Consider the following 14207-nt stretch of genomic DNA (forward strand, 5'->3'; position numbering starts at 1 on the left):
GGAGCGCCGAAGCGAGTGTTTTATTCAAATAACAATGGCAGCACGCAGCGAGGAGTCTTGTGCTGACATTGATTCTGCTATATTTCAACCGTTTTGTCGAATCTATGGAGTATTCATTCTTTCAGAGAATAGTTTTGAAGACATTTATTGGTGGCAAGGATGTTTTTACTCTTCTTCCGACCGGGTTTGGCAAGAACTTGAAGAAGCCTAGCACGTCATTCAAGATAACAGGCAAGTGGTTTATCAAATCACATGCGTGGATGTTTTACAAGGACCCGCCTTCAGAAAAACATCTCCTATCGAGAAGTCCCAGATCCTTGTGTGAAGCAGACAGCGAACTACAGGATCTGGCGAAAGTCAGGTTATAATGAACTGGGCTAGCTAGTGCTATCAGTAGCGCCACGCGCCAGAGCCATTGAGCGCTGCCATTGAAACACGAGAGGTATCAACTCATCTTAGTTAAGGGAATAACATAGTTTAATATGAAAATACGGTGGAGTGTTCCTTTAAGTTAATAGTAGGCTAAATACTGTAAATGCCACAGGTCTGATAGGACAACATTCACAACATTCAAGCAACGTTCCCATAACCAAGAAAAAACGTTCCCCTAATGTTCTAATAACCAAAAATAGTTAGCTGAGTTAATTACTCATGTGGGTGCATTATATCTGCTAAAATGAGCCATATCCCAGTCTAATGGGTTGTAGGCCTGAATTGGCTTGTAAAATGTGCATGTTTTTGACAGACTAAGTTGCATACGCCTACCTTCTATATTAAGAAGAAAGTAAAATATTCTGTTCATCTATTCTGCCATCTTTAATTTTGTTACAGTATATCATGGTAGCCTACAATTGTTGGGATTGATCATGCACAAATTCAGTTTCATTTGATCTTTATCTCTGTTTTTAGCTGCACACTATCTCATGATAGAAATTGAAATTTAATTTAATTTAGGCCTAATTGAAATTGAAATGGCTAAATTGTAATCTAAAAATGAAACCGGCTATAGCAGACTTTTATCCATTCATTTCAAACTGTTGTAGATGAATGTAGCCTAACACTGGGCCCTATCAAACGCTCTTTCTGCGCACAAATCTAGCGTAGCCGCTCCCGCACCAACAGTTTATCAGTCGCATGATACTGTAACCTTAATTTGATAAGTGATATGCTCCGGAAATCTTTGTTCGTTACATTAGGTCACAAAGCAACCAATGCAGCCAGTATGAAAATCGATGGATGTCATCAAAGCTTTTAGGATGACACACACCCGGCGTGATGTGATTGGTAGTATACTGCGGGCGTGACATGTTATTGGTTGTAAGCTTCCGTCCTATTAGGGCAGCAATAGACCGGAAAACTTCACAGCCTCAAACCGTAGCCATGAAAGGTGGGGCACACAATGAAATTATGATAAAGGATTTAACGGAGCTATTTGTAAACAATAGCAGCTGAAAGCAGCTATTAATTTTGATGCAATTACGTGCATACGTTTTGACGTAATTTAGACAACTGCAAGGTAAGTGATCTCGTCGCAGGTTTTTAAGAAAAACCCTATAGCAGTCTTGCTAGCTCTCCGTAGAATAGAATGCTACAACCTGTATTTAGCACGGAATATGTATTTGCACTCCCCGTTTGTGTATTAAGATATCAATAAGCAATCTGCCGCAATAGTGCTGGACTTTACGTATAATGCTCCCGTTTTCAAACTAGCCTACGCACTGAATTAAATCAGAGAACCGCGAAACCTATCATCACAGCATCAGTTCCCGTTAGTGTGACTTCCCCGCAAGATTCGTCTGCAATATCTGATTGGGTTTTGTGATGCTGCAGCTGATAATTCCTTTAAATGCATGTCTACACATGGGGCACGTGGGAAAGTAAAGTATGTTGAAGAGTTTTGTGAGTGCGGATAAAAGTGAAATAAGAAACAAATAAGAAATAAAGTCGTCGCCTACATACGATATGGACTCTAGGCTACTGTAATTCAAACATATCATTAGCCTACAAAGTATGCACTGTCCGGTGGCTTCTTCTTTTTATTATTATTATTAGACTGTGCACTGTATTAATTGTTATCTGATTTTTTCTTCATTATTACAGTGCATGCAAAGTATTATTCTTGTTATGGTTAATTTTGTATTGTTAGGCTATTATTATTATTATTATTATTATCCTAGTAGTAGAAGTAGTAGTAGTTGTGTTATTACTATTAGCCTACTATTATTGTTAGGGTATTATTATTAGGTCCAAGAAACACAGGTGCTAGAACCCCCATGTTCTTGTTCTGATTTTTCCTTTCCTAAAGACATAGGAAAGGCTTTGGCATTCCTCAATGTGATAGCTTATGGCTAAGGCTATATGATAGAGATGCTATGGTTAACATTATCGATAAAAGTAGATTTAGAGAAAACTTCATGCCGGATGTCGTCATATTCATCTAGTCAGAATATGAGTCTGATATAACTATGGGCCGTGTTCCAACCGGGGAAATGCCTCTGCACTCAATTGGATAGACCCAAAGCCATCGATATATCAAAGTTGCGAGACTACCATTGACTCCCGTGTACAAACAGTGGCGGCACATCCGGTATGTCGCGGTCTTTGAAAGGAACTATTCCATAGAGAATGAATGAATATCTCAGGTGTTATAATAAGACTTTTCTACATGACTTGTTGTGTGCATAATAATGCATTTTCATTGAGTAATATAGGCTATGTATGTGGAAATGCCGTTTATAGTAATTTTCATTGAGTATACCGGAAATATTAATGCGATTGTTGCTGTCAATCCCGTAGTAAACCAGGGACCAAGGGAACTACTGAGGCTACCCACCATGTGACCGCTCTAATCTGGCTTTAACATGGAAGTCAACAGCTGTCGCAACTTTGATATATCGATGGCTTTGGATAGACCTAACCAATTATTGCGCTATAAATCAATCTTTGGGACAGTCCCATGATTCATTTCACCAAGTTTCACCAAGTTTCATGCAGGCACCTCATACGCTGTCACGCCTACAACAGGCCAAAGTTGAATGTGTGTTCACACATGTGACCTTTGACCTGTATGCCCTGATTTTCAAAAATGAGGTACTGTTTTAATCCTTGGATCAGGATTTCAACACAACATATGAGGTCAATTTCTGCCATAATTGATTATCCGCCATATTGGATTTTAACGAAAGTGAAACTGAATTTTCACAGGTCACGCATTTTGTCCGATCATAAACAAACTTGACACACGTTATTGTCAGACCATGCCTCACACTTGGCACGCTTTTGAAAGCCATATGCAAAACCATTTATCTGTAACTACAAATCAAAATCGCCAAACAGGAAGTGAGCTCATAGCTCAGCAAACCCTTTAATATGTTTTGTTATAATTTGTCTATTGATAGAATTTGAAATTTATTTTGCTATTGTCCTTAAATTTAGCCATACCATGCTTTAGTTATTATTATCATATTTAATTAACTGAGTGACTTATTTGATTGCTATTCTCATTTCACTGTTTTATTTCTCATTAGGTTAATGCTTAAAATTATTGTTCTACTGATAATATTACTATTCTCCCTAGTTTGTAATTGTTCACTGTTAATTTAATTTGTATTGTTATTTATTTGTATGTCGCTTTGGACAAAGGCGTCTGCTAAATAACCATAGCCATAGCCATAGCCAATATACAAAATCAAACTTAGTACATGGACTCAAGACCCCATCAGGAGGTCGCTCAAGAAATGTGGTGACCTTTCACCCTACCCCCTAGAGGGTAATGCTGCAAAAAAAAAAGCATTTTGGCCCACAGCTGTTGTTGTGTTTGGAATTAGCACTTAGCAGTGGTGTCTGGTAATTAGAGTCGCAAATGGGAGGAAAAGTCCCATGGGAAATATGCTCCCATTTGTAACTCTAATTACAAAATGGCCCCTTCCTGTTCCAACATGACTGTGCACCAGTGCACAAAGCAAGGTCCATATAGACATGGATGACAGAGTTTGGTGTGGATGAACTTGACTGGCATTTACAGAGTCCTGTAGAACCCAATAGAACACCTCTGGGGTTAGAGCGGAGACTAAGAGCCAGTCTCCTCGTGCAGCATCAGTTATTTACTTTAATAAATGTACCTTTACCTAAAATATGCTTTGTAAAATAAAGGGGAAAAAAATCATAATATATATATTTTTAAATATCATGATCAAAATGATCAAATATACATAGGTAGTCGTCATTTAAATTGTATTACTGTATGACCTCAACCTCAATCTTTGGGATGAATTAGAGCGGAAACTGAGAGCCAGTCTCCTTGTCCAACATCAGTGTGTGATCTCACAAATGCACTTCTGTAAGAAAGGTCGAAAAAATTCCCATGAACACACTCCTAAACCTTGTGGAAAGCCTTCCCAGAAGAGTTGAAGCTGTTATAGCTGCAAGAAGTGGACCGACGTCATATTAAACCCTATGGAGGGTTGTCACTGAAGTTCATATGCGAGTCAAGGCAGGTGACCTAATACTTTTGCCAATATAGTGTAGGTAGGTCCCATGGACCGGAAGTAGAAGGGCATGACTTAGGCTCTCTATGCGTTGCTCATGGATATATTCAGCTTTGGCATGCTATACTGACTCTCCAGTATAATGCTTCCCTAACAAGGAAATTGGTACTAAAAAACAAATGTACTTACAGGTTATATACTGACAGGTTTTTAAATTAAAATTGTCAAATGCAAATAACTGACATCAAAAGCAAACAAGAATATGGCAAGCAGACCATGCAGGATCATCCAGACCAAATGTGTCGATTTTGTTACATACTATTCCTATTTGTGTACCAGCATGTAAAATATCAAATTCTGTATACTTGATTTTAATGAATACAGATGACTTGCTCTATCAGTTTCATGGGCCTGCTTTGTAGCAAAAGATGCAAGTGTGTTCAAATCTGATAAAAAAAAAAAAAAAACTCTACTGCTAAATGTAATTAATGGAATGTCATTCAAACTGTGGTTACTGTTAGTTATTACCATTGACTCTTGGCACACCCCTTTTGTGTCTCCTTAGTGGCGGCGACAGAAGTCATGGCATGGTCATATTCTCTCCTGCCTGCCCTGGCATTGATGCCCCTCGCTTATGTGATGACGGTGCACACGGCGCCCTGCCAAACATGCCGAAAACTCACTCAGAGCTTCATAAAGGTATATGGTTGCTTTATGTGTCTGAATGTCAAAGAGTGAATAAATACAAATGTGTTCTACAGTACAACTGCATGGTATGCATGATCTACACACAGGATTAACCTCAGACCGGAAAGATTGTTTAGAGGGCAGGACAAACGAGGGCATATAAAAAAAATATTTACTTCAAACATTGACATTCAGGTCAATTAATGTCACTGTCATATATATATTTTCTTGTGTATGTTTCAGGGTATTGAGCGAACAGCTAACAAGAACTTTGGCGGTGGGAACACAGCTTGGGAGGAGGAAAAGCTGGCGAAATATACTCGCAGGTGGGAAACAAACTCCAGAAGTGCATTTGTGAGGTCACACACTGATGTTGAAAGAGGAGACTGGCTCTCAGTCTCCGTTCTAATTCATCCCAAAGGTGTTCTATCGGGATAAGGTCAGGACTCTGTGCAGGCCAGTCAAGTTCATCTACACCAAACTCTGTCATCATGTCTCTGTCACCCACGTCATTAAGCCTTGGTTCAGCTTTGGGTTTGGATCGGAAAGGGACGATATCATCTAAGATCATTTTGAAAATGGAGTATAAAAGTGATACCATTAAGCGGTACAGTATATGGTCCCCAGACATGAACAAACTCTTTCTGATTTCCCACCAACATTAAGCCAGAAGCTTGTAATTCCTCTGGAATTGCATTTCTAGTAATCTATAAAGATAAACTTGGTTAAAACTGTAGTAAAATGTGTGGGTATGTCCGGTGGTGGATCCTTATGTAATGCTTCAAACCAACTAAGCCAGAAAGGGTCAAAACATAACCCCCTTGATGGAGGATACAGTATGTTACACATCCAAAGCACTTGGTGGGCTATATTCTGCTGAGTTGCTTTCGGTCTTATGCTCAGTATAGATAAAGACAAGGGATTTGCACAGACCATGTGTCTTTCCTTTTAGTGAAACCCGTCTATTGGAGATTGTGGAGACAATTTGTGAGAAGACTGACTTTGAGTGCAACAAACTACTAGAGCAGATAGAGGACCAGGTGGAGACATGGTGGTTCCACAGGTGAGTGTGCCCGTTTTCCTCTCATGTCTTCAGAAGTTTTAAACATTATGCAAACAATTAATGAATCAGACAAACAGGTTACAATTCAGTGTGATAACTCATATACGTATACTTATATCATTGGTTTACCCCATCCAGCAGGCCTCAGGTCATCCTCTGATGAAACATTTAGGCAAATTGGCAAAGTTTTATAAAGGCACTCAGTATTACAATGTAACAACTATATGTAGCTACCCACAAATACATAATGCAAGTACAGTGATAGTACCTGATAGTACATGTTGTTACACAGGTTGTACCACTGTACCTAATTAGGTAGGTACACTGTAACAGCGACACATTAAAATAATTTCCCATTTGTTATGGGAAAAAAAGGAACTTACTCAAGAGATTTTTGGTCAATGACCATTTTTTGTCAAGTCAAGTAATTGATGAAGTTAGACAGGACAACATAACATTAAAAGAAGAAACATTTGAGGAGCACTTTCTTTTCTGTAGGTATGATTTCAGTCAATTGATGACTGATGATTTCACTCTTGAAAGTCCAACTCAATGCTCTAATCTATGTGATAGAATATTTTGATCAATGGTATTGAAAGCTGCACTAAGTTCGATATATTAGGACTGATGTTTTGTCTGCATCAGTATTTAAACAAATGTCACTTGAAACCTTGTTAAGCACTGTCTCAATGCTATGATTGAGCTGGAATCCAGACTGAATGCAGATAGTGTGTCAGAGTGTCTAAAAGGCCTCAGACCCTGAAGTGTTAAAACTATGTTTTCAATTACTGAAATTGCTAATTTCTTTGCTAATTATGCCCCTGAAAGTCAGGAGTAGATGAGGTCTTATCTGCACTGAGATTTGAGAGGCGGTCTGACGTTGGCCAGACTTATAGGTCTTCATTTCATTGTCTTTTTTTCTTAATGTTCACAGGCAACTGGAGGCTCCAGATCTTTTTGAGTGGCTATGTATCCAGGAGCTTAGACTGTGCTGTCCTCCAGGACAGTTTGGGCCTGACTGTGCACGTATGTGTCCATTGCTTTTGCTTAGTTCACTTGTTTAAAAAGTCATCTTAAGTTTAATGATCTAATCTGTGAAGGAGTAATCTAAATGTTATCAGGTCAGATTAGAACAGCTTTTATTCAGTTTGATTGGCTAAAAGCTGCTTCACCAGCTTCACCTGCAGCTAGGGACTTAATAATTGGAGTGTGGTCAAGACCATACAGTATATTACAGAATTAGCTAAATTGAAAAAGTCATGATTGACCAATGTATGTTTTCTAAATACTATTACTGCATAGAACTGAACCAATACGAACCAATCTATTTCCTCAATTGCTTGAATGTGTGTTGTTTTTTCTCTGCATTGCATTTTGAAGAGTGTCCCTCAGGACCTCATGGTGTGTGTGGAGGTCTGGGGCGCTGTGAAGGCGACGGAACCCGTCTTGGAGACGGAGAATGTGTGTGTGACCCCGGGTACTCGGGACCCCTCTGCCAAGACTGCGCTGATGGCTACTACAGAGAGAAGAGCTCAAATGGAACACAGCCCCCTTGTTCAGGTAACAAAGCATAGGTTGTTATTTCAGCATCAAGTATGTTGGTAAATTGCTAAATACCAATTTGCACGTATTTACATGCTTGGGTCGTCTGAGGGGGGCATGTGAGAACAGGAACAGAATCTTCTGCATCCAAAACAGTTTTCGTAAATTGCAATAAACGATTGCTCTTCACCAAGGCTTTGAACCAGTTCCCAGAGCAAAAAACAAAAACCAGAAACTCGATCGTCGAATAATAACTGCCAACTGATTGATAACTGCCACTTGACTGTTTAAAAACAGCACTCACTGATGCACTTATTTTTATAACACAGTACCTTTTTAAAAATAATTCCTAGAATTGTTGTCAGAATTAAAAAGCTTAAACTGTTTACTATGTAAGTCGCTTTGGCTAAAAAGCGCCAGCCAAGTGTAATGTAATACGATGTAATGTATTGGTTAGTTTAATGGAAATATTTGAATACATTGTCACCTTCCTAAAATAAGTCATTTTTTTTACATTTTTTTCCCCCGCCTAAATCATCATCATTACATTTTCAGTGAACCATATTGTGTTCTCTGAAAAAACGAAAAAAAAAAGTGTATGCTGTATGTATGTTATTATTTTAGGAAAGAGGCGACATGATGGTTGCCAGGTTATACACTCAGTTTAAATACTGTAATCCCTACTGTTTCTTCTCCCATCTCTCCTGGTCTCTGCCAGCATGCTTCCACACATGTCGAAAGTGTACAGGGCCACATGATTACAGTTGCCTTGATTGCAAATCAGGATGGATACTTCATGACCACAAATGTATAGGTGAGTATCAAGAACAAGGAATGACATCAGAGAAAACATTCAGAACAAAAACACCTCAGACCTCAGAGGCAGTTTTTTTTTTTTTATTAATTTCTGCTGTAAATGAACAAGTTGTAAATGGGTAACCCAGTCACAATAGTGTAACAGAAGGATTTGTGGGTCGACATTGCTGTATTATAACCTCTTTATTCTAATATTATTCTTCAGCAATAATTTATTCAAACTCTATTTTTGATGCATATCTATTTTAATATGTGTTTATTACAGATGTGGATGAATGTGGCACGGAGCTTGCTCGCTGTCCATCTAATACTTACTGTTTCAACACAGATGGATCTTATGAGTGCAGAGGTTAGTGTGTGTGGAAGACCTGCTAAAAATGTTACATTTAGTTAGTTGTATAAAAGATACATTCAGAGGTTGAGTTTATCAATATAAAACTGATCATAAACACGTTATTCAAGGCCTCTCTTCTGTAACAGTAGTTCAAAAACGTTCTCACTATACACACACATACACACACACACACACACACACACACACACACATACAGTATATATTATATTATTAAATATAATAATCGTACCCTCTCTCTCTCTCTAGGTTGTGATCAATCTTGTGTGGGCTGCATGGGCAGTGGTCCAGCTAGATGCAAGAAGTGTTCTAGGGGTTATAAGCTTCATGGGGCCAAGTGCCTTGGTAAGCCTGCCAGTAATGCCTGCCTTAATTTAAATGGCGCTCACAGTGCAAAGTCTATCAACAAGCAAAGTTTTGTTGCATGAACTGTAATTACAATTTTTGTAATGTTTGCTTTGTATTTCATACCTTTTATATTGTTTTGTCTTCCTCCAACTCTTAGATGTTGATGAGTGCAATGAGCGTGCTATTGCATGCCCAGGTCTCAATGAGGCCTGCATAAACGAGGAGGGTTCGTTCCGCTGTGAGTGTGCTGAGGGATTCATTCGAAGAGACAGTATATGTGTGGAAAATATACTACCCAGTGAGTATACAGTACAAACAGGATGTATGTGAGCATTTTAGAATTAAGTGAAAGTAATTTTAACGTGATTTCATTGGCCATATGTTGAAATTCCTTCCATTTTATTTATTTATTTTTCAAACGTATGCACAGTATAACGTATATAATTCAAACGTACAGTATGAGCATAGCAATCACAAAAGATTGAAATGTGCAATGTGAATTACTGTACACATACTGTACATACAGTATCTGAAGTAAAACACACATTTGAGTGGCTTTAAGGGAGCCACTCCTCTAAGGTATACAACTTGAGGAAGATGGCTGTCATTACTGTTAGACTGTTTTGAGAAATAACTGCTGTCATTTCAAACATATATTGAATGACCGCTGTGATGACACATTCTCTGTCTTCCTTTTTCTGTCTAGCTGGGCCAGAGAAGGGATTATTTGATGACATGACAGATGACGAAGTCTTGGTCTTGCAGCAGATGTTTTTTGGTGTGGTCATCTGTGCCCTTGCCACATTGGCAGCAAAGGGCGACATGGTCTTCACTGCTATCTTCATTGGTGGTGTCGCAGCCATGGCTGGTTATTGGATATCAGAAAAGGGGGACCGCATGTTGGACGGGATACTTAAAGGACGTTAACTCGGTGATTAAAAAGAACCTTGTAAAGACCTCTTGTAAAAGTTTCAGTTCGCAAGTAAATGAAGTTCGGGTTTAGAACACGCTTTTAAGGATGCAAATCAAGCGCATCTTTACTTTTGGTCGATATAAAAATCTTGGTAATTATCAAAACCTGAGAAGAAGTAACTGTATAACATGTTAAACATTTAGTGCTGCAATTTGCCTGTTCAAGGTTGTGGAGATTTCTTTTTTTTTTTAAAGTTTGAAACATTTAAAAATGACCCAGAAATATCAACAGAATGTGAAGAAGCAACCGTTTTTGACATAATGTCGAAAACATCTATGCTCTGTGCTGAGACATCCACTGAAGATAACATGCAAACTAGATGTTCTTGCCCTGAATCACCATGTACCACCTGTGGCACTGTGTTGAAAAACAATTCAAGTCAATGGAAGAGTGACGGTTGGCTGCAACAACTCAAAGACTACAGAACTCTGCATAGCACCTTCAATGCCAGTGATACAGAAGAGGTGGTTTGTTAATATAAATGGGCCAGAAGTACTGTAACTAAGAAAATGGAAAGAAGCATCCTTACACAATGTATGGCTGGAAAATGTGTCTTGGCCCACTGATGGTTGGTTTTTATTATTAAACCATCAAGTATGCACTGCTCATTCACAGGAGAGCATTAATATATTTTGGTAAATTTACTCACGTCAGTAAGTTTCATTAAATCAAGTCAAGCAATGTGTAGATTGTTAGAGGGAATAATTGCTGCATCTTTAAAGTTTGTTCAATTTTGTCATCATTGACTTAATAAAGAGAACACTATGTTCAATAATGTCTTTTTTCCCTCACACTGGAAATAGCTAACCAGATCCAAAAAAACGTAAAAATTATTAAAAGGGCTTAAATGGTGATTTGTTTCCATACAAATTCATTCTGCAATTTATGTATTGAAGTTTTTAAGGGCATAGGTTTCGTTTTTTTTTTTATCACGGTTTATTTATTCATTTTCAAAGCATGAAAGCACATTTTGCACATTAGGCTACAAATATTAATTTGAAAATCAAGGAGCAGACTCCCACACACCCATCCAGTCCCCCTCCCTTGGCACTACAGGCATAAATACATCACAGACACATACTGTACATCATAAGCACAGTAAAGATGGACCTAAAGCACCAGTGCTTAAAGAATCTACTTGTGTCCCCACATACAGTGGTGAATTTCACTTGTTCAAAAATGGTTAAACATGATGTCTTTCAGCCAGACCGAAATAATATGACATATGGTTTCCCCTCTGTGCTAGTGGACGCATTCGAAAGGTGATGATACATGGAGTGTCTTGGGGATATTTTTTTTATTTTTTTGCAATTTTTGGGGCAACCATGTCCCCCCTGGTTCATTGTTGTTGTATGATCATGATATCTTATTGGTAATAACTTGCCTGCCGATAATTCTCCATGAAAAAATGTTGCCCAACATCTCAGGACGTTCCAGCAGTGGTCAATAAATGACCTTGTGTATCATTTCATTGTAGGTTATACTGTATGAGTGAATCCCTAGCATTAAACACACACACATCATCGGAATATACTGTACCACTGATATAAAACCTTGAACATGGAAATACACAGTGACTTCCAAAACACATCTTGTAGAGTAAACATACAACGCTACAGATGGGAAGAAAGAAAAACATTCATTGTATGCCAACAGGCAACTGTACAACATACTGTACTGTAGACATGACATGCCCAGTACACATGATCCACCATGGTAGAGTGGGGCAGTAATCACTCGCGGCCATACCGCGCTGAGCATGCCCGCTCTTGTCTGATCTCAGAAGCTAAGCATGGTAGACACTCTCTGGTCAGGGCTACAATGGTGGCGGAGGAGAGCCAGATACAGTAACACACAGTACGCAGAGCGACAGAAACACTGAGAGGAGATACTAAACTAATTCAAAGGTCCAAAACCATGGAGTACAATCCTGATTGCTGTGAATAATACTGTGGGCGCTACTTTAGATGCTGGGCAAAGTCTAGCTAAAGCTCGCTTAGTAATTCGGCACAATTTAGTTGCAAATGTAATAGGCTACCATGTTGCAGTTGGTTCATTCACAACCACTTGTTCATAGACTGACTTTGCACAGCATTTAAATTAGGGCTCTCTGTTTCCTTGGCCATGTTCATCAGGCCAGATTTTAATATTTTGTCTGGGCTGGGAGGAGAATGCTTAAGACATGTGCTGACCGGGCTTTTGACTAATTCCCCTATAGAATATGGAACAAGCTGCCTCCACCCATTAACAACAGTCAGGAAGAACTCACACACACAGGGCCAAAAAGTTAGACAATTCTGCATGCAATCTTTATATACATTTTAAAGATCCAGGGCTTTACAAACAAATGTTCACAAAATGTGCAAAGGTGCTGTGCAAACATCTGTCAATGGCTTTCCTCAATGCAAAGAGTAGTGCATGCTCACCGGTGTACAGTATTAATCAAGCACCATGCAGCCTGTATTTATAATAGGTGCTTGATTTTTAGATATCTGTGGAAAGGCGGCTGATGAAACCCATGTCCTTTGAAGGTGCATCAAGTTAGTGGCCAATGGCCGAGTTAATCAGAAATCATGGCAGTGCGATGCACTGATACATATTGACATCAGGGATGTAGTGGTAAAATAAGAGGTGTGTAAACTATGAAGTCTGTGATCTCAGTGAGGAGGACTGCAGCATGCGGTAGGCTATCAGATTTTTGAAAAAGGCATCCAGAACGTGTTTGATGATGGTGGAGGTTATTATGCAATGTTTATATCAATACCAGTGGTATTAAATAGTTCCTAGTCTTGAGTGAACGTATTGTGATGAATGTGGATAATACAGTGTGATTTTTTGGAATGGTAAAAGTTGCAATTGGTGAATATACTCTTTCGAGAGGTGGATAAACTTTCTGTGTTTACTTGTGTGTAGCCTCCACTACATCCCTGACACAATAAAGATGACAGGAAGCAAGACATTCCCAATTCTTCATTTATAGACCATTGGGGTGTAATGATTTTCGATAGATGTAACTACATTCACATTGAAGCAAATATGTATACTTCCACCACGTCTACTAAGAGTGATCTGGTCAATGCCACAGAATCCCTGGTCCTGAATTGAATTGAATGATTGTCATTTGCAAAGTGCCTTGCAACAGCTGATTTAGGATCAGTTCTGCATGTGCCACTTTTGTGTTCATTAATTCTGTGTCTGAATTGTCTTGTAGTTTTGTCAAAACACTGGTGATGCTGTGTGTGTGTGACTGTGTGTGTGTGTGTGTGTGTATAAAGATGTTTGCACTCCAGACTTTTTGGCCCTCTGTGTGCAAGTCCTTCCTGGTGGTCATGAACATTTACCTTGACTGCCATACCAGAAGAACCAAAGGACTAAAAACAGTAACTACCGGTATGTCCTTTAAGAAATTACTCAAAACACATCTGTTTAACAGGCCATTTGATTCATTCTTTGGCTTAATGTTTTATGTATTCCATGCTGTGTTTACTATGCTTTGCATGCAGTCATGTCTGTCTCCCCTCTTGTATATTGTCCTGTGTGTGATGTGTCTGTTTACTCTTTTGCATACTGTATAATGTGCTTGATTACGGATTTGATTTGAGTCATTCCTTGTGCAGCACTGTTCAACTCTGTGAAATACAATAATAGAATAGAATAGAATAGAATGTATACCTTTTTGATCCCGTGAGGGAAATTCAGTCTCTGCATTTAACCCAATTTCACCAAATTAGTGAACACACAGTGAGAGTGAGGTGAATCACACACTAAAAATGGAAAAAAGTTCGCACACTTGAAATCCTTCTTTTTTACTTTTATTTTCTCTAGCACAGAAAAACGTTTCGACCGTGTGGTCTTCTTCAGAATCTGAAGAAGACCACACGGTCGAAACGTTTTTCTGTGCTAGAGAAAATAAAAGTAAAAAAGAAGGATTTCAAGTGT

At 38.8% G+C, this 14207-nt stretch overlaps 1 protein-coding gene across 2 annotated transcripts; it reads left to right on the forward strand.

Moving 5' to 3' along the window:
- Positions 1–1381: 1381 nt before the first annotated feature.
- Positions 1382–11229, forward strand: LOC134088268 (protein disulfide isomerase Creld1). Of its 2 annotated transcripts, XM_062542191.1 has the most exons (12): positions 1382–1516; positions 5053–5186; positions 5418–5500; positions 5596–5781; positions 6127–6237; positions 7172–7263; positions 7618–7797; positions 8498–8593; positions 8861–8944; positions 9197–9292; positions 9453–9593; positions 10002–11229. In XM_062542191.1, exons 2-12 carry the CDS (start codon positions 5070–5072, stop codon positions 10220–10222), a joined length of 1407 nt encoding a protein of 468 aa, XP_062398175.1. In that variant the 5' UTR covers positions 1382–1516; positions 5053–5069; the 3' UTR covers positions 10223–11229. The 2 variants fall into 2 exon arrangements, with proteins under 2 accessions (XP_062398175.1, XP_062398176.1); XM_062542192.1 differs by lacking the exon at positions 5596–5781.
- The last annotated feature ends 2978 nt before the right edge of the window (positions 11230–14207 follow it).

The sequence above is a fragment of the Sardina pilchardus genome, chromosome 7 (assembly GCF_963854185.1).
Source record: "Sardina pilchardus chromosome 7, fSarPil1.1, whole genome shotgun sequence".
Lineage (NCBI taxonomy): Eukaryota > Metazoa > Chordata > Actinopteri > Clupeiformes > Clupeidae > Sardina > Sardina pilchardus.